This window comes from Chinchilla lanigera, unplaced genomic scaffold (genome assembly GCF_000276665.1).
Source record: "Chinchilla lanigera isolate Chin_1 unplaced genomic scaffold, ChiLan1.0 scaffold00025, whole genome shotgun sequence".
Classification (NCBI taxonomy): domain Eukaryota; kingdom Metazoa; phylum Chordata; class Mammalia; order Rodentia; family Chinchillidae; genus Chinchilla; species Chinchilla lanigera.
Window position 1 is genome coordinate 5,607,248 of NW_004955426.1, and position 20,642 is coordinate 5,627,889.

General features: G+C 46.1%; 1 protein-coding gene across 2 annotated transcripts in view; it reads right to left on the reverse strand.

Moving 5' to 3' along the window:
• Positions 1-20,642, reverse strand: part of Fam134b (family with sequence similarity 134, member B) — a 114,030-nt gene that overhangs the window by 33,041 nt on the left and 60,347 nt on the right. The window contains exon 1 of one of the 2 annotated variants that reach the window (XM_005386136.2): positions 6,339-6,843. The exons of the other annotated variant lie outside the window; for it this stretch is intronic. Coding sequence (XP_005386193.1) covers positions 6,339-6,373 — 35 coding nt within the window. The 5' untranslated portion in view covers positions 6,374-6,843. Of the gene's footprint in view, positions 1-6,338; positions 6,844-20,642 lie in introns of those variants that run through there. 2 annotated transcript variants of the gene reach the window in all.

Consider the following 20,642-nt stretch of genomic DNA (forward strand, 5'->3'; position numbering starts at 1 on the left):
TGCGCTAGGGGCCCACCCTCATCATCACTGTTATTATTATTACTATTATCTACCTCTGGGGACTTAACAGTGAACCATTCCTAAACTAAACATTTAACATGGCTTACCAAATTAACCTATAAAACAAATCTATAAGATTGGTGGTATTATTATCCCCATAGCTGATAACAAAAGGAAATTCGGAGAGGTTAAGTAACCCGCCCAAGGTCTCCCAGTTACTCCACAAAACACGGGATTTGTAGCCAGCGTCACAGGCAGTTTCGTATTATTCCAAAGCCCATGCTAGCGGTCACCCTGAAGAACGGTTCACATGGTTAAAACTGCTCAGCACGTGTGTTTAAGAAGCAGGTTTCAATGAACTAGAAAGTTCTACTGTATTTCTGTCAAGAGACTGGCCCAGGGCAGCGTGACTGTCAGGGACACAGGTCAGTGGCCTGCAGTTTTCTTCGGAGCAGGACAGGGAGCCAGATGGCAAGGTGCACCGCAGATATCCTTTGCACTGGCAGTTGATAAAATGCTGTGACAACAAATGTAAGTGAACATTTCTCCTGCTTTTGTTAGTTGTAAAATAAATCACCCAAATTCTTTGAAAGTCTTCCCAAAGAAAAGAAGGTTGTAGATCCCCTCCCCTCAAATCAGGGCCCTTGGGCCACCTGACCAATAAAATACGGTGTGGGCGATGCTGGGCGGGATTCCTGGCCCAGGCCTCAAGGAACTGGCAGTGTGTACCTCTGTCCCTCTGTTATCCCATATCCCGCCCTTCTGTCCCGCTGTTATCCCAACCTCATCTATCAACAGCAAAATAATTTTCAACAGCAAAGACTAATTGATGCAGGGAAATCCAAAAAACAGAATAAAAAATGCCGTCAGCCTCTTTAGATGTTGCTGGAAAATGCCTATGAGAGAAAAGGCACATACAAATATATATACCATGCACTTATCACAACTTAGCCAGGAAAATACATCGGAAGAATTAGAAGATAACAATTGTTTCTAAGATATTAAGATTATAATTGATTCTTTTTCTGCTTTATTCTTTTTTTCCTAAAAACATCTGTACCTTCCCACATAGACAGTTCTAACACGGTTTAATGGGAAAATTGATTATAACTGATTCTTTTTCTACTTTATTCTTTTTTCCCCTAAAAGCATCTGTATCTTCCCAAATGGACAGTTATAATATGGTTTAGTGGGAAAATTGTTTATTGTGATGTTATTTTTAAAATATATCAATGACAGCATCTGAGACGTGACCCAGGCAAGCTTTTGCCACATTATCTCCAGGCCCTAGATTAGCACAGTATGGACAAGAAGTGAGACAGGCAAATGGATTTAGACACCAAGCTTGCCACAAAGGGGGAAAGGGCAGGAATAAAGATGGAGCCACATAATTAGCTTTCACTCTTTAAGCACCAGGGACAGACCTGCCCATAGCCCACCACCTAGTAGCTGTAGACCTCCTTTGGCACTGAAAGCCAGAGAGCTCTGTCACATTTTAGGGAAGATAGCAAAGAATTAGTCACCCTGTGTTTATAACATCGAAGTCAACATTAACTGGGGACTCTTGAGAGCTGCTTGTTTAGGTAGCGATTAAGATTATCTTCTGCAACACCAGAGCTCTCGCCACAGTGGCAGATTGTACGGTTCTACATGTTCTTAATCAGTTACAAATATTAGCCCAGCTGGGTCAGGGGAGGATTTCAAAAGTGATAAACATTTTCCATGCCTGGCAGACATTTTCCATGACTGCGTGGGAGAGTGGAAGCAAGTAAATTATTAATTCTGTCAACAACCCTTTATGGAATGTCTTTGACAGCCTCAAGACACATCAGGGAAAAAGATGCGGCACTGGTAGAACTAGCTGGTACTTTCTCCTGGCCTGTGGTCTCCTGCGCACTGGGGCCAGCGCCCACAGGCTCACGAGAGCCAATATGCAATTCTCTTTCTTGACTGAGTGACCTGACATGAGTGGCTTCAAGCGACCACAGTGCAACTATGTATCACAGGGTTCTAAAGATCAAGGCTTCCAGAACAAGCAAGCTGGTGGTTGAACCAGCACGCTCCTCTTCCCAGCCCAAAGGAGGCGCTCCCGTACACCTCTCCCAATGTTCTCCAGCCACTGTCCTCTCACTCCGTGTCCACATGTACTGACACTTCCGAGCCCACGTTCATCTGAACGTCAACCCCACCTCCGGGGTCACCACCACACGAAGCTCTCACTAATACAGGCTCAGCCAGCAGCCGGCTGCACCCACATCACTGGGCCTGCGCTTAATGGCTGTGTGAACTCGTTTATTTCACCTCTCTGTGTTTATTTTCAAACCAAAGGCAGCATGAAGACTTTCTCAAACACACAAGAGCTGCAGTGCTTGCTGCTAGCAGCTCACCTCAGCTGAAGCTCAAGGAGCAAGAAGGGGCGGCCAGGGCTCCCCGTGCAACTACTTTTGAGATGTTTCTCAAACTGGACCCATATTTTAAAGAAACAGTATTACTGAAAGACAGGCCTTACCCACAGCGTAAAGGTAAACCCAGAGTCCAGACAAGCTAAGTCATTGAGACATCTGAATTTAAAAATACATTTAAGCCAATAGTTTTTAAACCTTTCGAGAATAAAATCCAATGCAATTGTGAATAGGATTTCCAAATGCTAAGCAGACTGCTCTGTTTTACAAGAGCGTTCATTTTCTTAAATCAGTAACCTTTGTACATCCAGGAACGTACACACTGAGCACACCAATACAAAAACTGGAAAAACAAAATGCTCCAAATTTAAAAGTGTTGTGGAAACATCCACAGTGACCTGAAGTAACAAGTCACAGTCAAAACGCAGGCATGTCGAAAACACTGCACAAAGTTTTCTTCAAGCTGTGTGCAGAAAATGTACATGAAACATAAGGGAATTACATACATGCTTACACCTGGGTATTGTGCAAATACGCTAAAATGTGAAGAAATCTGAAATCCAAAGCCTGTCTGGTTTCAAGCTTTGGAAAGAAGAAACACTCGAGGTCCCAGACCACCTCACTGCTCCAGGTCAGAGCAACAACAGTAAGGTAAATTTGTGTTACAAACTTAGGCTCTTAGATGCTCACTGGCCTTTTCAAACAAACTGGTAAGCATACTACATGACAGGTCCAAGTACTCTGGGAAGCTGAGGCCGGAGGATTCCAAGTTGGAGCCCAGCCTGGGCAACTTAGCAATGCAGTGAGGCCCGGTCTCAAAATTAAAATGCAAAAAGGCTGAGGACGTAACTCGGTAGGAAGGTACCAGGTTCAATCCCCAATACCAAAAACATGTCCCAAAGCCCAAACAAGCAGCCAGTCTGCTTTGTGCCATCCTTGTCTCCCACCCCCAACATGCACAAAGCGCGCAGGACTCTGCGTTAAGGTTGTTCCTCGCGCACAGGGTGTGAGTGCCCTTACTCTACCTGCTGTTCGCCTGCCGTCATCTCCCCCACCCACGCTGCACGCTCCGCGACAGCCAGGGCCTGGCCATCACCCTGCTGCCTGGCCCAGCCACCGGCTTCCATTCAGAACTGATCAATGCCTCCTGAGTAAACCGTGGAGGGAGTGAACATAACCACCCACTGTGACAGTGCTTCCATGACAGGACACATTCAGAGCTCAGTCCTGGGGCCAGCGTCCATGTCCCTCTGTAACCACTGGACTGGGAATGCCCACCACCCACACCCCCTGCCCAGCCTGTCCAGGCCACCTGGGCCGCTGCTCCACGCAGGACCCTAAGTGAGCGGGGATATGGGCCCACTGCGAGCCAGGGCTTGGGCCAGGGGTCACCCTGCTCGGATTTCTTCATCTTTTCTGCCTCCCCAGTCACTGTCCTTGCTTCTTCCTCTTCCTCTCGCTCTCCCCTGTCCCCCTCCCTCCCCCTTTGGCACGCGCTGCTTCCTGTCTGGGCAGTGCCTCCCGAGCCTGCCTCAGAGTGGCTTTCTTGGCCTCTTCCTTAAGCTCCTGACCTTCAAAGTGGCCCAGAGTGCTCAGAAGTTTCTCTCGAGAGTGCTCTCTACTGCAAGGGCAGGCACAGGGAGCAGGGTCTCCCTCTGCCGCCCAGCGAGTGCCCTAGGCCCTCACGGTCTCTGCCGTCCACCTGGTGGGCACAGACGGTGCCGCGGGACTGCCAGACCATGAGGGAATAAAGCAGCAGGTGCCTGGGATGTGGCAGGGGCCAACTAGGCACACAGGTGAGGCTCACCCTCCGCTCTGGTCCACTCAGTTTATTTTTAAAACCAAACTCAGATTTAGCTCGCTGCCAATTTCAAAGCAACCCAGGACACCAAATTTTAAAACAGGACTTAAGAAGCATGAATACGCCTTAATGTGAGATTCATTTAGAACTGCTGCAAGGCGCTCCAAGAGCACGTTTTGTCAGCAGATCTGAGACTTATAATAGTTCTTTCTCTTTTAGACACAGGCCCAGCGGACGTGACCAGAGATATTTCATCTCAAATTTAGCAAGAGGAGCATTTTCTCTTCGTGGTAAATATTTTATTTCCAGCCTAGCTCTAAGCTTTCCCCCCATCTGGAATGTTCTTTCTGCACAAAGAAGGAACAAACAAACAGAGGAGGAAAAGCCATGTAGAAAAACCACCAACTGTTAAGAACTAAGAATTATCTCATCAAAATAAAAAACAGAAAAACAAATAAAAAATAAAAAGCAGGGAGCAGAAGTTCACTACCTCAAAGGAGGGAGAAGAAGTTTCCACTTCCAATCAAATATAACACTCCTCTAGTAATAATTATTAGTATATGTGTGTGAAATACATTTATGTCTGCGCATGAATATATAGTCTCTATTGGTATATACATTTTTGTTTCCATCTGTTAATCTTTTTTAATAAGTAAAACATGCCCAGAAAAGGAAACATGTCTGTAGTGGACATCATAAACAGCTCACTCAAAATATTTATTATCAACAATGAAATACTATTTAATTTAATTCTAACGTCGCATTTCATTAAAGCAGTGACTATTAGCTTTCTACCAAATCTCTCCCACTCCACCCTCCAATAATCCGGCCCCTGGACACTGCAGGTGTAAATGGCTCATCAGTACATTCCATTCCATGCAGCAAGGATCTGTTTAAAATGCATATTCTGTGCAAGATTTTATGCCTCAGTGCTATGAGAAAAGAAAAAGCCTTGTTTCAGAGACACTAAGATGTTCAGAAGAAGATACATACAATACAAGTGGATCAGCCGGTCCCGAGCAAACCAAAACTGACATTTAAAACTCCCTGAAAAGTGTCTTCCTAACTAGTTAATCCATATGCCCCTCTAGGGACTCTTACAAAGGGCATCCTCAAGCACTTGATTTAATAACTCATTTTATGTAGAAAACTGTTCAATTACATATCACTGTAACATCCCTTTTCACGTAATAGAAAGGGATTTAAGCTAAAAACTAGAACACTCCAGAAAATGGCAGCTTCTAGGGACATTCTTACAATTCATTATAATCAACACACACACACACACACACACACACACACACACACACACGCACCTCACATCACCACGGCTTTCAAAAGGGTACTTTGGTTTCTCTTCTTCCTAAAACTACCAGTTTCTACTTTCTTTAGTAATAAAATGATCAGTGACCCCTTTTCTTCTTATTTAATAATTTTCCTTTTACTTCTTCATATCTGATTTCAACAGCCCGATTGCAATGGTAAAGAAGACATCTTCTAACTCATATAAATTTCGTTAACAGCAAGGGAGCTGCAATGGAGACTTTCAGCCTGGGCACAGATTAGCAGGAATTATTTGCTCCTTTTCTCTCCTGTACCCTCGTTTCTTAGACTTAGATATTAATCCGAACACCGATACAATTACTGTATTGTACAAGGGGCCCTGACTGATCACAGCTTCAAAGATATGATCTACGATTTAAGAAAAAGATTTCAAATATCAAAACTGCTATGGTGGCCCAATATTTAATCTCTTGAGTGGCTTGGCAAGTCTTTAAAATGCAACCATTTTTAAAACTGTTCATGGGTTTAGATTTCCAACTGCTATCCTTTCATGAAAAAGGAAACATCAAAAATTTCAAGTAGATTTTACCTCGTATATGAGAAACAACTTTTTAAAATATTTCAGATCATCACTTCCTTATTCAAGAAAAATACTTCTCAGCATATGTTTCTAAGAGTACACAGGTTAATCTGACTTTCTTTGGTTAGTCTGAGGACAAAAACCTTCAGCTTCTTAGAATTAAGGAATAATAGTCCAAATTTTGATTTTTAAATTTAAACTACTTTTAATTCATCATTTAAACTGTCAAATGATATAGAATCCAGAATAAATAAGTACACATTGTAATTACCTTTTGTCTGGTCCGAAGTCTTCACCTTCAGGCATTTCTGCCCTTTAAAAATACTAGCAGTGCAGACAGCTGTCGCACCTGCTTGCCCCGCTAAGGATTTCAAACAATAGCGTCTTCCACAATACCCCTGAATATCAGGGGGCAACCCCCAGCAATAAAGTTCTTTCCTTTTTGGAAAAAAGTGCTCCTCCTTTACTCAGAAAGTTGCTGTTTACAAACTCCCAAAGCGCCTGCTCACCGCTGTGAATGAAGCTCGGGACAGGGCTATTATGACAGCTCCCTTCTAAAAATAAAGAGGTCACCTCCTCCCCCAAGCTCCGTGACGGGCAGCTGGGAGCCCAGCATTTTCCCTGAGGTCGTGTGAGAAGGTGTCACCACCCTCATGGCATGACTTCACCCACCGAGGCCGCCTGCCCTTTCTCTTTCCTCTTTTTTCCTGGCATGACCAGGCGCCCTCGGAGACCAAGGGGAGGGTGAAACCTCACCCCGGGCTATCAGATCTCCTCCTCCGAGTCACGGGAGGGAGCTGGAGAGCAGAGAGCAAAACGACCTGTGCCCCGGAAAGTTTGTTTGCTTGCAGAATGCCTGGCCACTCAGCAAAAACTTACCTTACTCAGAAAAGGAAAAAACAAAAAAACAAAGTCTGTGGAGCAATTGGGTTTGGAGAGAGATTTGTTTTGCAAGGAAATCTCTCTCTGGGACACATACATTTCTCAATTCCCAGTAAGCAGGCTCACAGAGCTCAATGGAGGTGTCAGCACAGGCAAAGAGCTCCCCCTGCCAGCGGTGAATAGCCGGGCAGGGTCTGGGTGTCTGTCTTCACGGCCTCCTGCCATTGGGCGGGGGTCCTAATCACTGCCACCCACCTGAGCTGCCTTCTTTAAAGGGCAAGGAAGAAAGGGAGCTTCTTGCTCCCGAAAGCCCAGGAAAAATATTACTGAGATCCCTTTAGGAACATTCCCTGCAAGCTGTGGAAACCCGAAGCCACCTACCTACCTTCCTTCCTTCCTTCCTTCCTTCCTTCCTTCCTTCCTTCCTTCCTTCCTTCCTTCCTTCCTTCCTTCCTCCCTCCCTCCCTCCCTCCCTTTCTGTCTCTCTCATTCTCTCTCTCTCTCTTCTCTCATTCTCTCTCTCTCTCTTCTGACTGGGAACATTAGGCAGGGCAGAAAGCAGGACTTAATGATGATGAAATATATTTCTCTTTTTGGGGGGCTGGGGATTTAGCTCAGCGGCAAAGCGCCTGCCTGGCAAGCACAAGGTTGTGAGTTCGGTTCCCGGTACCGGAGAAAAACTAAAACCAAAAAAAAAAAAGAAAAGAAATATATTTCTCTTTTTAAAAATGTGTTTCACTGTCATGTTCTAGCTAATCTGATAAGATACCTCTCTCCACTGCATATTTTACCTATTACATTTCTCAAAGTGGTTTTCCAGAGTACTGAAGAAGTTGAAAGTCAAAATGAAAGCTATAGTTACCTACTCTCTTTTGGATGGTGTGGGCTATATGGTGATACATGTATGTAACAGTTAAAAACATTCTTTACACAATTTCGTATTTCACACAGGTTCTAACATTTTAGACACTTCCAAGTCGAAGGCTCGGAGGTAAAATACTCAACATACCAGGACCTCAAAAGAAAACAGTCATCCAAGAGCTCCGTGGATCGGGACGTGTGGCGCCCTCGGAGACAGCGATTTGTGTCTTGCTAGAAATCCCAGGGTCTTCAAGAACTGAAAGGCCGAAAACTGAAAATATTGTCTCTAATCCTATTTCACAGATGTATTTAACCGTACCAGCACAAAAGGTTAACTGTGTTATCAAACTCTTGATTCTGATCATTTTCTCCCCTCGATTTCACCTTTTTTTTCTTTTTTTTTTTTGGTACCGGGAATCAAACTCAACGCCTTGCACTTGCCAGGCAGGCGCTGTGTCACTGAGCTGTATCGCCGGCCCTCACTTGTTTTTCTCCTAAGCTCCTGTTTTACTACACGTTGAGTATCTAAATGTAAACTCCGCCGCTGGGAACTGCACACCTGAACATATCCCTGAAACTTGTCTCTCAAGTTTAAGGCCATGAAGCACATTCTAGCCCTGCACTCGCAGGCGAGGGAAATGACATGTCATTCCCGCCACTGCTGCACTGAGATACCAGTAATCCTCTCTCATCCATGGTTTTGCTTTCTATGATTTCAGTTACGCAAGGTCAGCTGTGTGCCAAAAATACTAAATGAAAAATTCTAGAAATAAACAGTGAGTTTTAATCTCACACTGTCGCACACCAACCCACCACGTCTTGGCCCCCCAGGACACGAGTCCAGCCCTACTGGAGGACCACACTCACTCCACTAGCTGCCCACTAGCTTCTTCACAGCTGTCTGGGCCAAGTGTCGAGGTAATTAGCGCAGTGCTTACATTCAGAAACCTTTATTTCCCTTACTTACGGCCCCAAAGCACAGGCACGGTCATATGGGCAATTCACATATGCCAAGGAAAAGCCTCTGTTAAGTGAAAAGGTAAAAGTTCTTGATTGAATAAGGAAAGAAAAACTATGCTGAGGTTGCTAAGATCCATGTTAGGTTATTGTTACTACTCTTACTATGCCTAATTCGTAAATGAAGCTTTATCACAATGTACGTATACTTTTAGAAAGTAAAATACATAGGATTCAGTATGATCTGTAGTTTCAGGTACCCACTGTGGTCTTGAAATACATCCCGAAGGAATAAGGTGGGATGCTCTACTCACACTTCAAATTCACCCTAACTCAAGCATTTCCCTAACAGTACAAGCAGCCACACAAACAGAAAGGCCCCTAGGCCTCCACCTCAGGTCCCACAATGAGATCAAGCACAGTGTGTAGAGGAAAGAACAGGTTCCCCTTCTTGACTGGTCCCCACAAAGGCTTGCAAGACTGGTTCCTGGCGACAGGCTTTGACGTTCTCGGTGCGATTTTTGTTTGGCTTTATTTGTAAAGTCTGTGCTCTAATGAAGATCCAGAGGCGCGCACTAGATCACAGAGGTAGTAATTCCAGTAAGAGGAACGGAGAGAAAATAACCGCAGTGACACCAGAGCTGTGTTCAAGTATTTAAAGGGCTTCTTCGAGGATCCAATCTGTTCTACAGGACCCCAGAGGGCAGATTGGAGATAAAGGGCTGCAGGTTAAAGGGAGCAAAGTGCTCAGGGCATCTGAACCCACAGTGGACTTGTTCAGATCTCCTGCAGGTGACTGGGGGTGGGGTGGGGTCCAGGGGGCAGGAAGGCTACCACCCATGCCAAGCCATGGACTCCCCTCCAGCTCCCAGGACAGGCTGCGAGTCCTGTGTCCTGAGGGCTCCAGTGAATCCTCCACACACTCCCTACCTGCAAGGAAGTGCCTGGAGTTCCTCTGGGGACAAAGGAGTCTGTGATGGGGTGACCTGTTACCCTGTGGGGTCAGGGACCATCCCGATACAGCCTCTGAGGGAGCAAAGACTGGCTCTGGGACAGGCTGGACTTGCCCGGACTCATCTATAAACACCTCGGGTTCCCCACACCCAAATGGAAGGACTGCTGTCTCTCACCCCGTGGTACACCTGGCCCTTGTAGCTGGCTTTGCTGGGCACTGCATGACATTACTGAAAAACTATCCCCTCTGTGGCCCGGTTTTTTGTTGTGTTTGTTTAGTTTGGTTTTTGGGAACAGGATCTTGCTTATGTGGCTCAGGCTGGCATGGAACTCATGATTCTCCTGTCTGCCTTCCAATATTGTTTGGTTTTAATGCCGTGGATCCTCAGGCCAGAAAACTGTGCACACCGGGACTGACAACCACCTACTTGCACCTGAGAGGATAATGGATGGAGTGGGAGGAGCTTCTGCAGCTGTCGAGCATCAGAATTTGGAATGCAGCCCAGAGCACTACAGGTCTAGAATGTGCCAGGTCTATTTCTTTTCGGACAGTAGCAGAGTTTAACTCTAAATGCACTGATAGTCTAGCAGGGACTTCTGGCTAATGTTTCTCTGAGGTTTTCCTAGAATGTCTGACTCCAGACCCTACTTAGATCTGAAGTGTCCTACGAATCCCTCAGTCAGCCAGCAGCAGTGATGGAGAACCCAGTAACACTGAGGACGGTAACAACAGTGGCACAACAGCACTTGCAGCTTGCTCAATACAAGGTGCTTGGCCTACAGCAGGCCTGGTTCCTGCAACCACCCCATGAGCTCCTGATGCAGCAGGAGCTGCGGCACCTGGCCTGAGTCTACAAAGCTGGGAAGTGTGCTGCAGGGCCCACATCCACGTCAGCCTATGCCAGAGTTTGTGTTTTGGGCTTAGGCCATGCCTATAGTATGGTCCTTGGAGACAGCTTCTATGAAAGGAAAAAACTCTTCTAACACCTGTCAGAGAACAGAAAGGCAGACCTGATCCAGTGGACGATTCCTTAAGGGCCCTGGAGCAGAGGGGAGAGATTGGGCTGAATTCTACAGCATGGAAAAATGGATGTTTCTAGCTGAGAAGTAGGGTGATGGTATGGGGTAGGGGCTGATACATGGAAAATTATTAAGAGGTGCTAAGATCTGGGTATGTGCCCCAAACATTCATGTGTTAGAAAAACTTAATCCTTGGATGTACATGTTGATACCTGGATGCAGGGTTTTGGGGAGGTAAGGAGGATTTAATTCATCAGGGTGGGGTCCCCACAGCGGCATTAACGGCTTTATAAGAAGAGAAGAGAAATGTCAGTTAACACACACGCTCTCTCTGGTCATAAGAACCCCCTCTGCCATTCTCTGACACAAGAAGGCCCTCAGCATACATTGGCACCATGCTCTTGTCAGGCAGAGGATTAAGGTGTGGGCAGCCTGCTGGGTGAGTGGGTGTGACCTATTGAAACAGTTTCCAAGTTCTACACCCAGGACCAATCAGAAAGTGCTATCTTCAATTTCTCTGGCACAAAATCAAGCAGGTTTTTGATAGGATGGCCTCAGTCTGACATTAGAATGGGAGACAGGGTAAAAAAAGGGGGGCCACCACTAACCTCATGGCCACCGTGCTCTCTTTTCAATGACTCACTCTTGCCCTGTAGAGTGTACTTCTTTTCCTATTTTACTTGGCCTGTACTTGCTCTGCAGAACATGCTTCTTTTCCTAACTTTAACAAGTATAAAACTTAACTACTTTTTGTGCTTGTTTTGACCAATTCTCTGTTCAGGTCAAGAACCTGGAAAGAATCTCTAGGAAGACCCTACAGCACCCCAGAATTCCTGTAACAGTGGGGCTTCCCAGCCTCCAGAGCCACAAACTAAATAAACTTTTGTTCTTCACAAACTTCCCACTCTGTGGTATTTAGTTACAGCAACACAAAAGAGAGTAAGACATAAGACTAATTCTTTACTAAACTGACTTGACAGGATCCTTGCTGAAGGGAGGCCAAGGTGGTCAGACATTACTTAGAGAATGATGGGAGTGAGAAAGTTGGTCAGATACTGAGAGGGCTCAGATACTGAGAATAGGGGATTCTTACTAAACTAGCTTGACAGGATTTTTGGTAAATTTGGGTTCTTAAAGACATGTCCAGCCAAGAGCACAGACAAATTGAAAAGGATCTCAGACAAACCTATGTAGAGTCTAATCACGGAGAAAGTCTTTGTCACTCCCAAGGAGAGAATGGGCACATTTTAATTTCTCATGTTAGCATCTAGTGCTAGAATATGGGTAGATCCTTTAAGACAGTGGCCACTGGTCACCTGTAACCACTAAGTAGTTGAGACACTGCTAGTCTAAATTGAGATGCGCTCCAAGTACAAAATCTGCACTGAGTATTTCAGACCAATGAAGAAGAAGAAAAAAGTCAAATGTGTCATTAAAATGTTTATATAGTGTTATGGCTTGAGTTTAGATGTTCCCCCAAAGCCTTATGCAGTCACAGGTGGGGCTTTTTCAGAGGTGGTTGGATCTAGAGTATGTGATGCTGGTATTGATTCATGGTGTAATGCTGGGATCAAGGGTGCTACCATTAACAGTACAAGTGCTACCCACCCTAAGTAGCCTGAAAAGACACTGTTAAGGTCCCTTATTGCTTTTGCTGTCTTCTGACCACCATGGCAAAACCAGCCTACCTTGCAGCCAGCCAACTACGGACTGAAACCTCTACAAACTGTGAGCAAAATAAACTTTTCCCCCTTAACTTTGGGTGTCGGGGTTTTGTCTCAGCAGTGAGAAAAGTAACTAAGAATTTGGTACCAGAGAAGGGGGGTCATTGCTGTTACTATACCTGACCATGAGGCTCAAGAGCCTTTTGGATTGGCTTGTGGAAAGAGTTTGGAAAGGTTGGGTGATGCCAGCTGCAAAAAATATAACTGGAACACCTTAGGCTGTACCTGAGGGGAGATTCTGGTCAGAACTCAGAAAACCAGAGGCTCATAGAAATCCTGCTGGTACAGACCTGGCTCAGAAGATTTCTGCTGGAAAGAAGGACTGCATTAGCTATTGGACTCCAGACAATGTGTATTATGGCTTGTCAGAAAGTTTGTCTGCATTTTGATTATGTCTACAGACTTTGCCTGAGACTGAGATTAATGGTGGTAGGCTAATTAATCTGTCAGAAGAAATTTCAAAATAGTCTAATACTGAGGCCATGGCACAGCTATAGTTGGGGGCTTTTGGCTAGATTTATGTTGAGAATCAAGAGCAAAGAGCCCAGCAGAATGATGCAAAACATTTTTAATTTGGCCAGAAAGGAAGCTCCAGTAAAACTGTGAACTAAAAAGATAGAGCAGAAGAGATTGTAACTGCCAAGAAGGAACAGGAGAACTAGGGAAGCTGTATCTTGGAATTTGGTTCATAGGCACTGGACCCCTACAGCCAAGAAAGAAGGAAGCCCCGCTGCTGCTCCAGCTGCTCCAGTATATCCTAGCATCATCCACATGCATGCAGAATGCAAAAGTTGTGAGGTCAGGAAGGCTTCCACCCAGATTTCCAAAGAAGTGTGCCCCTGAGAGGGCAGTATATGAAGGTCTGAGTGTAAAGCCCAAGTTGCAGTGGAGACCCCAGAATTTTGGAGAATCCAAAACATGAATCATCCAAGGAAAGCTGCAAGGAGTTAGCAAAGCCAGCCCCAGAGAGAAGCCATGAGAACTATATCCACCAGAAGGGCCACCCAAACCTTTTAGAGTTCACAACTTGCCAATGATTGCCAGGAAGGCTGGAAGTGGACATGGATTTAATGCCTGCCCCACTGGATTTTGGTCTTGCTTTGTTCCCATTCCTTGTTATCCCCGTTTGTAACTTTTGGAATGGAAGTTTCTATCTTGTGCCATTGCATGTTGGAGGTATTTAACTCTTTTCATTTGTACAGGTGCTCACAGCTAACAGTTTGCCTTAAATCTCAGAGAAGACTTGGGACTTGGACATTTCAGCAATGCTGAAACTGTCAGGACTTTGGCAACTCTCAGAGATGGACTAAATATCTTTTGCATAAGTGGATGTGCATGAATCTTTGAAGGTCTAGGGCCGAAATGTTATGGCTTATGTTTAGATGCCTCCCCAAAGCCTCATGAGGCCATAGGTAGGACTTTTTCAGAGGTGACTGGATCTAAAGTTTGTGAAGCTGGAACTAATTCATGGTGCGATGCTCTAATTGAAGGCACTGGGATTAAGGGTGTGAGCGCTACCCACACTAAGTAGCCTGGATAAGATATAAGAGACAGAAGGTACTCAGCCTTCCCTTATTGCTTTGCTACCTTCTGCTTGCCATGAACTATTTCTCCTCTGTGAGGCCTACCTGCCACACCACCCTGCCTTGGAGCCAGCCAACTATGGACTAAAACCTCTACAAACTGTGAGCTAAACAAACCCTTTCCTCCTTTCACTTTGGGTGTCGAGTATTTTGTCTTGGCAAGGAGAAAAGTAACTAAGACATACAGACTTCATTTTGAAGTAGTACTTTGGATATATTGTTTAAATAAAATTATGAAGCCAGGTGTGGTGGCACATACCTGTAATCCCACCAATTGGGAGGCTGAGGCAGGAAGGTCAATGCGAGCTGAGGCAAGCCTTCACTACAAAATGAATACAAGGCCATCCTAAACTACATAGTGAAACCCTATCTCAAAAAGACAAAATAAAATTTAGAAAATTATGAAAATGGATTTCATCTGTTTCGTTTTTATCTACCAAAAATTTCAAAACTATGTATGTAGCTTGCACTGTTTCTACTGAACAGCTCAAGAGCTTTAATGTTCTACCAAAATTGTTTAAATGAGACATAAAAACACAGATTACAGTGACGGCAAACTGGCCAGCATAATCTTAACACCTATTTCAAGAGCATTTCCAGCATCTCAGAACAGGGACAACAATTACAAAAGGAAACAACAGAAAGGACTAAAAAGGGATCCCAGTGCTCCCTCAATATCCTGACTCAAGAGTACAAGAATCCCCTTTGCCACCTACCCATACTTCAGAGTCTTCCAGTAACTCTGTTCCAGAATGAGTATATACTCTGTACTCTGAGACAGCAGAGTAAGCACAGACACTAGTAGCTAGTATATTTCTGACACCAAGTGAGAGAAAATGTTTTTCTCTTTAGATTAAAAAGAAAACATGCAAAAACCAAAAGATCAAGTTTGCGTGTATGTACGTGGTATAAATGGGGCCATCTGATGATGATGATGTGATGAATAATCAATCTGGGAGCTGTGTTTCTGCGGTTTGTCTCTGGAATCATACTGAGACTTGCCCTACATCAGTGGCTTTTAAAGCAATGCAAAGTCAGTTTCTCTCTCTCTCTCTCCTCTCTTCTCTCAGTGTTAAACCACTAATAAAACATGAAAGATATAACAAAGATCAAACCAAGAAGAGTTACCAGGTTTAGACACAGCAGCAGGGGCTGAAACATGGCCTCAGGTCCCCACAGGCAGCTCCTGACTTGGGTCCTTGAAAACCCAAATGCAAGATACAGTTGGAAGACAGTGGCCTAGATCAACTGGACATCTACCAAAAAAAGAGAAAGCGGGAAACCTTTCCTTTAGTCTCTTTTCATAATAATTAGATCAGACTTAACCCAGTTACCCATTTGATCTCTTTACCTTGTTCAAGCTTAGCATAGAGTGTTTTCCTCAACCTTTTCCTCTAAAAATAGCTAGCACTCTAAAACCAACCCACTGAGCTTAAGATTCCCCACCTCTAACCTGTCCACCCTCTCCCACCTTTCTCCTGGAAATATCCCTGCTACAGTCTGGCTGTGTCTCCAGTTTGTGTGATGGAACAATTTGTGTAACCTCCAACGTGCTGGTGTTGGGAAGTGGAACCCAATGAGAGGGGCCTGAGGGCAGAGGGTGGAGCCCCTGCGGATGGACTCATCTCCTTATCTTGGGTATGCACTAGCTGTCATAAGACTGGGTTAGTTATCGCGAGAGTGGGCTGTTATAGAGGAGTCTGGCTCTTGAGCTTTCTCTTCTGTCTACCTCACTTGCCCTTGCACCTTCTGCCATGCTAGGATGTAGCAGGAAGGCCCAGATGCTGCCCTGTGCTTCCCAGTCTCCAGAAGCTCAGCTAAATAAACTTTGTTCTTTCACAAGTTACCGACTCCATGGCATTCTTTATGGCAGATAATGGACTAAGACAGTCACTGCAGCCCTCTGAAAGCCAATCTGCCCAGGGCTGTCCCCACCTGTATCCCTTGTCCTGGTGTAACTATTAACAGCCTCCTTTCACTCTCATCTGTGTCCCTGTCAGGGCTAAAAACGGTGAGGTAACCTAGTATGTCCCCCTTTTCCTACCTGCAACTGTCAGAACCTCCACTTTGTTAACTTGTTATGGTTGCAGTTGGCACCTCAGACGGAGCCACATCCTTGCCACAAAGCACTCAGTTTGGCAAACGGGTGCCTCTCGCACCTTTCCTGTCCCACATAAGCCACTCCCGACCACCTCCTGACTGTTACAGGCTGGGCTGTGTACCCAAGATCTGCCGAACCAAGCTACGTGGGAGTTGCATTCTGGACAAAAAACAGCGGTCATCCAAGGGACGCTGCTTGGGAGAAGCCAGAAGGAGAGGTGAAAGGCCAGGAGCAGAGAACACAAGACTTCCAGAGATGAAAAGGGAGGACAGCGTGAGGGAGAAAAAAACAAGGAAGAAGTGGGAAAGTAGCAGGAGAGGGAGGGCGGGCAGACGGACTTACAGGAGCCTATGACAGACCATGGGGGCTGTGTTCTCTTCCAGCGGCGGTGCGTCAGGCTGATCTCTGGGGTGTGACATTGTGTCTGAGTTTCTGACTCAACATTCTTCTCAATAAAAGCTCACTGTACGTTGCTAGTACTGAGGAGCTACAGGACAAGTGACATGGTGAAGCACACGGTGGTGAGCAGGTGAAACAGTCAAGTGCGCAAATGCCGTCTCCCCTCCCCGCCGTCCGGTGGTTTGCTCCAGGAAGGGCGGTGTCATGGCAGACACAGAGGCACAGCAGGAAGTGGAGGAAATTCCGGGTACAGGAGCAGCCTCAGGAAACGTGGAGAGACAGAGGAGGCAGCCTGGCAAGAGCTTCAGGAAGCATGGATACAGAGCCTGCAGGGGCCAAGGCCTCAAGAATTGCTTCACCCTATATTACTGACTTGCTCTACTGTGACCTGCTTCACTGTACTACATCTGGCCTCTACACCCTCGGTGTGGCCCCCTCTCAGAAGGCCTGCTGGTCACCTGCGACTGGTTTTGTTCCTACTTCCCAGCTCTTTCTTCCTCTCCTTTAAGAATAGTTGATGGGGACCTCTGCTATCAAGCCGATTTCTTTCTCCCTGACCTTCTTCCCACCTTTCCCTTTCTACATCTTCATCCCCAAAAACTTTCTATAAAATGCCCACCGGAGTTTAAGACACCTACAGAGGTCAAATCCCCATGGGGCCCATGGAACTGGTTGGGGAAGGCTGCTTTCTATGCCCATGTCTCTGCCTGAATAATCTTCCTGCTTTCTTATGGACAGCTCTCTTCTAAAGTAGCACAGGTATTGAAAGAGGGGGAAAAGTTCCTTGCCAGAGAATCTTCCATTCTAAGAAATTCAAAACAAATAACCACAGCAGTGAGACAACTCTGGCAAATCTCACTGCTCTCAGAGAATATAAGAAAATGGAAATTTTCCAGGTCTATAAATTGCGGCGACAAGATAGGAGTGACTCAACCAGGGTGGCACACAGCTCAAAACAAACCTTAGCACTTGAGCTTAAAAACACGATGTCATACAGGGGCAATTATCTACAACCTTCTGTTTAACTAGGGGTTATGTAATCCCTGTGTTACATGTTGATCTTCCTTATTGCATTTTGCTTATGTCAGTGTTAAAAATGTTTTCATCCCTTGAACAGCAACTGATAAGACGCTTCTTGGCTATATATTTACCCAGTATTTTGTGCAGAAGCCAAACTGAAATGGAGACTTTTCAGCTTGACAACTCTCTAATAGTCCACCATGATTTTCACAGTCATTCTGAGGGTGAGTCAGGGGACAGCAGCCTCCTCCCGGCCTCACTTTGTTTGCCATGCGCCACCTGGCAACACTGTGGACTGGGCTGGACCCAGTCCACCTGATGACCTGGCCTTGGTGTCCTCAGACACTGACAGACCTTCTCTAGATCCTGAACTGGGGAACCATGCTCTGGACCCACAGCTTCTAGCCTCTGGACATTTTGGAAGGGAACAAGTTCTTTTAGAAGGATTTGCTGCAAGGAAGAAGTCCAAGCTGGGCACCATGCTATTCTCGATAAGTGGGAAGATCTATCGGGCTGCTGTTTCTTCATTTCCTCAATCGCTGGTCTGATGATAAACTCTGCCTGTCAGAAGCACGGTGACACCCTGTCAGCCACCTCACGGCTCCAAATAACACAGCAACTGGAAGGTGTCCCATAGGTAGCTCCATTTCTAACAGGCGGTGAACAAAACCCCTTTGTCTCCGTCTCTCTTGTGCTGCATTAACAGAAGACCCAAGACCTGGTCATTTATAGAGAACAAACATGGGATCTCTGACACAGCCAGAAGCTAAGGACTCTGAGGTAAAGGGATCCGCCATCTGGCAAGGGCCTTTCACTACATCATCCACGGCAAAATGCTGAAGGGTAAGAAAGAATGCCCAAAAGAAAAAGAGAAAGGAACTCATCCTTTTAAATCAGGAAACCATTCCCAGAGTAACACCAATTCCCACAATCCCCATAGGAACCCATTCACGAGGGCAGAGCAGAGCGCTCATGACCTAACAGTCCTTGGAGATTCCCCTTCTCAATAATGTCACAGTGAGGATTAAGGACCTTGGCGGCTCCGAAGAGTATTCTATAGACGTATAGAGTATTCTCAGGTGGGCCTTGTCTGGCATTTTCTCACAACTGGCCTGAGAATTGGGGAAAAATGCTATGAGGCAAAGTGCCCCTCAGCAGCGTGTCACCCAACTTGTCGCTATCATCATTTGCAGAGTAGTGTTTTTAAGATGTGCCCACTGCAAAGTCCCTGGTTTTTTCCTTTCCGTATCGATTCTCTGACAGCAAGTCACTAAATCCTGTCCACACTCGAAGAGGGAGGCAGAGTGGAACAGGGGACAAAACTCATCTCCTGAGCCTAGAAGAACTGATGGACACAGTCTGTGGACTCTTCTTCTGTAGGAAGAGTTGTCTCTCCTTACTGAGCCAGTGACTTCTTGATATTAGTAAAGACTCCAGCATTTACCTTATACTTTGGGTTCTACTCCTCTGCTATGTGATTTGTTTTGTTGCTATGTTACTGTTTCAGCCACAGACTTGCTTTTGCGTATCCAACCCCCTGCATGAGCGGAAGAGGCCATCTCTGCCTCACTGTTCCCCTCTCCAGCCGAGCTTGGTACCAACCATGCAACACCCAGTCACTCCCAAAGATCCACGCCCTTCCCATCTGGCATCAGCACCAGCTGGGAGGCCGCACCACGAGGAACCTGTACTCTGAACTGTGCTGACAGACAGGAGAGGATGTGGGCACCTCACGTGCATCCATGTCCATGAATACACATGACATGGGGTGACACACATGTGCCCTCTTGACGTTATGGGCAACATCCACAGAACTGAACTGCGAACTCTTCCCACCGTGTTCTTTGTGAAAGCCATGAATGACAAGCTGCGGTTCGTTCTCATTTTGATAAAATCTCCAAGTCGTAAACCAAACCCAGATCTCTTTCCCATGTGTGCTGTCAGGCCTCCCCTTTCGTTTTCTTTCCTATTTTGAGGCTTAGAGGAAGTCCGTGGTTTAAAAATAGAAAGGGGACTTGGCTCCTTTACCTGCTCCTACTTTTAGCCTGAAACCACGGCAATGTCACACACACAGCCCATCATCAACTGTCATGGTAGATTCGCATGGCCAGACGCTGTTTTCAGCACCCTTCCCTATGACCAAGGTGAATTTTTCAGTCCGATTTCATTTTATATTATTTTTAAATGAGACAACAAAGCCACAAATTGTGCAAAAACTGCCGAGGACAATGACCCATTGAAGGCTCCTCCTGACCCAGCATCTGTGCCCATCACCCTCAGGTCAAACGTAAACATCACCTCAGTCCTAAATACAAGTAAAGGGAAATGGGCTCGCTGCATCAGGGGCTTTGAGAGTGTGTGTTTGCCTCCTGCGTGACAGGCGTGCGAGTGAGGACACCACGTCCACACCTGGACACCCAGCGGCCCATCTGCCGTGACAGTGCAAGTGGCCACAAGTGAGGAGACAGACAAGGAGTCCTCGCCAGCCATGGAATCAGCTCTTCCTGGGTTCTTCACAATTACACAGAAGTATCAACCCTACGGGCAGAAGCGAGGTCTCCTGAGGCCAGTGGCCAGGACCAGGCTTGAACAGCTAAGATGGCGCCAGCCACAACCCTGCTGGGCAGGAAGGCCCATGGCTCCGGTGGACACGGCAGCCACTGAGGGAAAATGCAGGGACGGAGACCGAGCAAATACAGGGTTTCTGGAGTATGAGTCCGAGCTGCTCAGGGAAACAAGACCAAGAGAGTTTAGTTCATGTAACTGACTCATGAGATTGTGGAGACCACAAGTCTGAAACCGGCAGGGAAGGCAGAGGACTGGAAATGCCAGCCGGAACCTCGGCCTCCCATCTGAAGATAATTCCTTCACTGAGGGATCTCGGTCCTGGCTCTGTTACAGCCTTCAGCTCACTGGATGGGGCCCAGCCACTTTCTGGAGTGTAATCTGGTTGATTCAAAATCTACAGGTTGCCGGGAGTGGTGTGGCATGCTTGTAATCCCAGCACTCAGAGGCTGAAGCAGGAGGATCGTTGTGAGTTCAAGGCCAGCCTGGGCTACCAAGTGAGCTCAAGG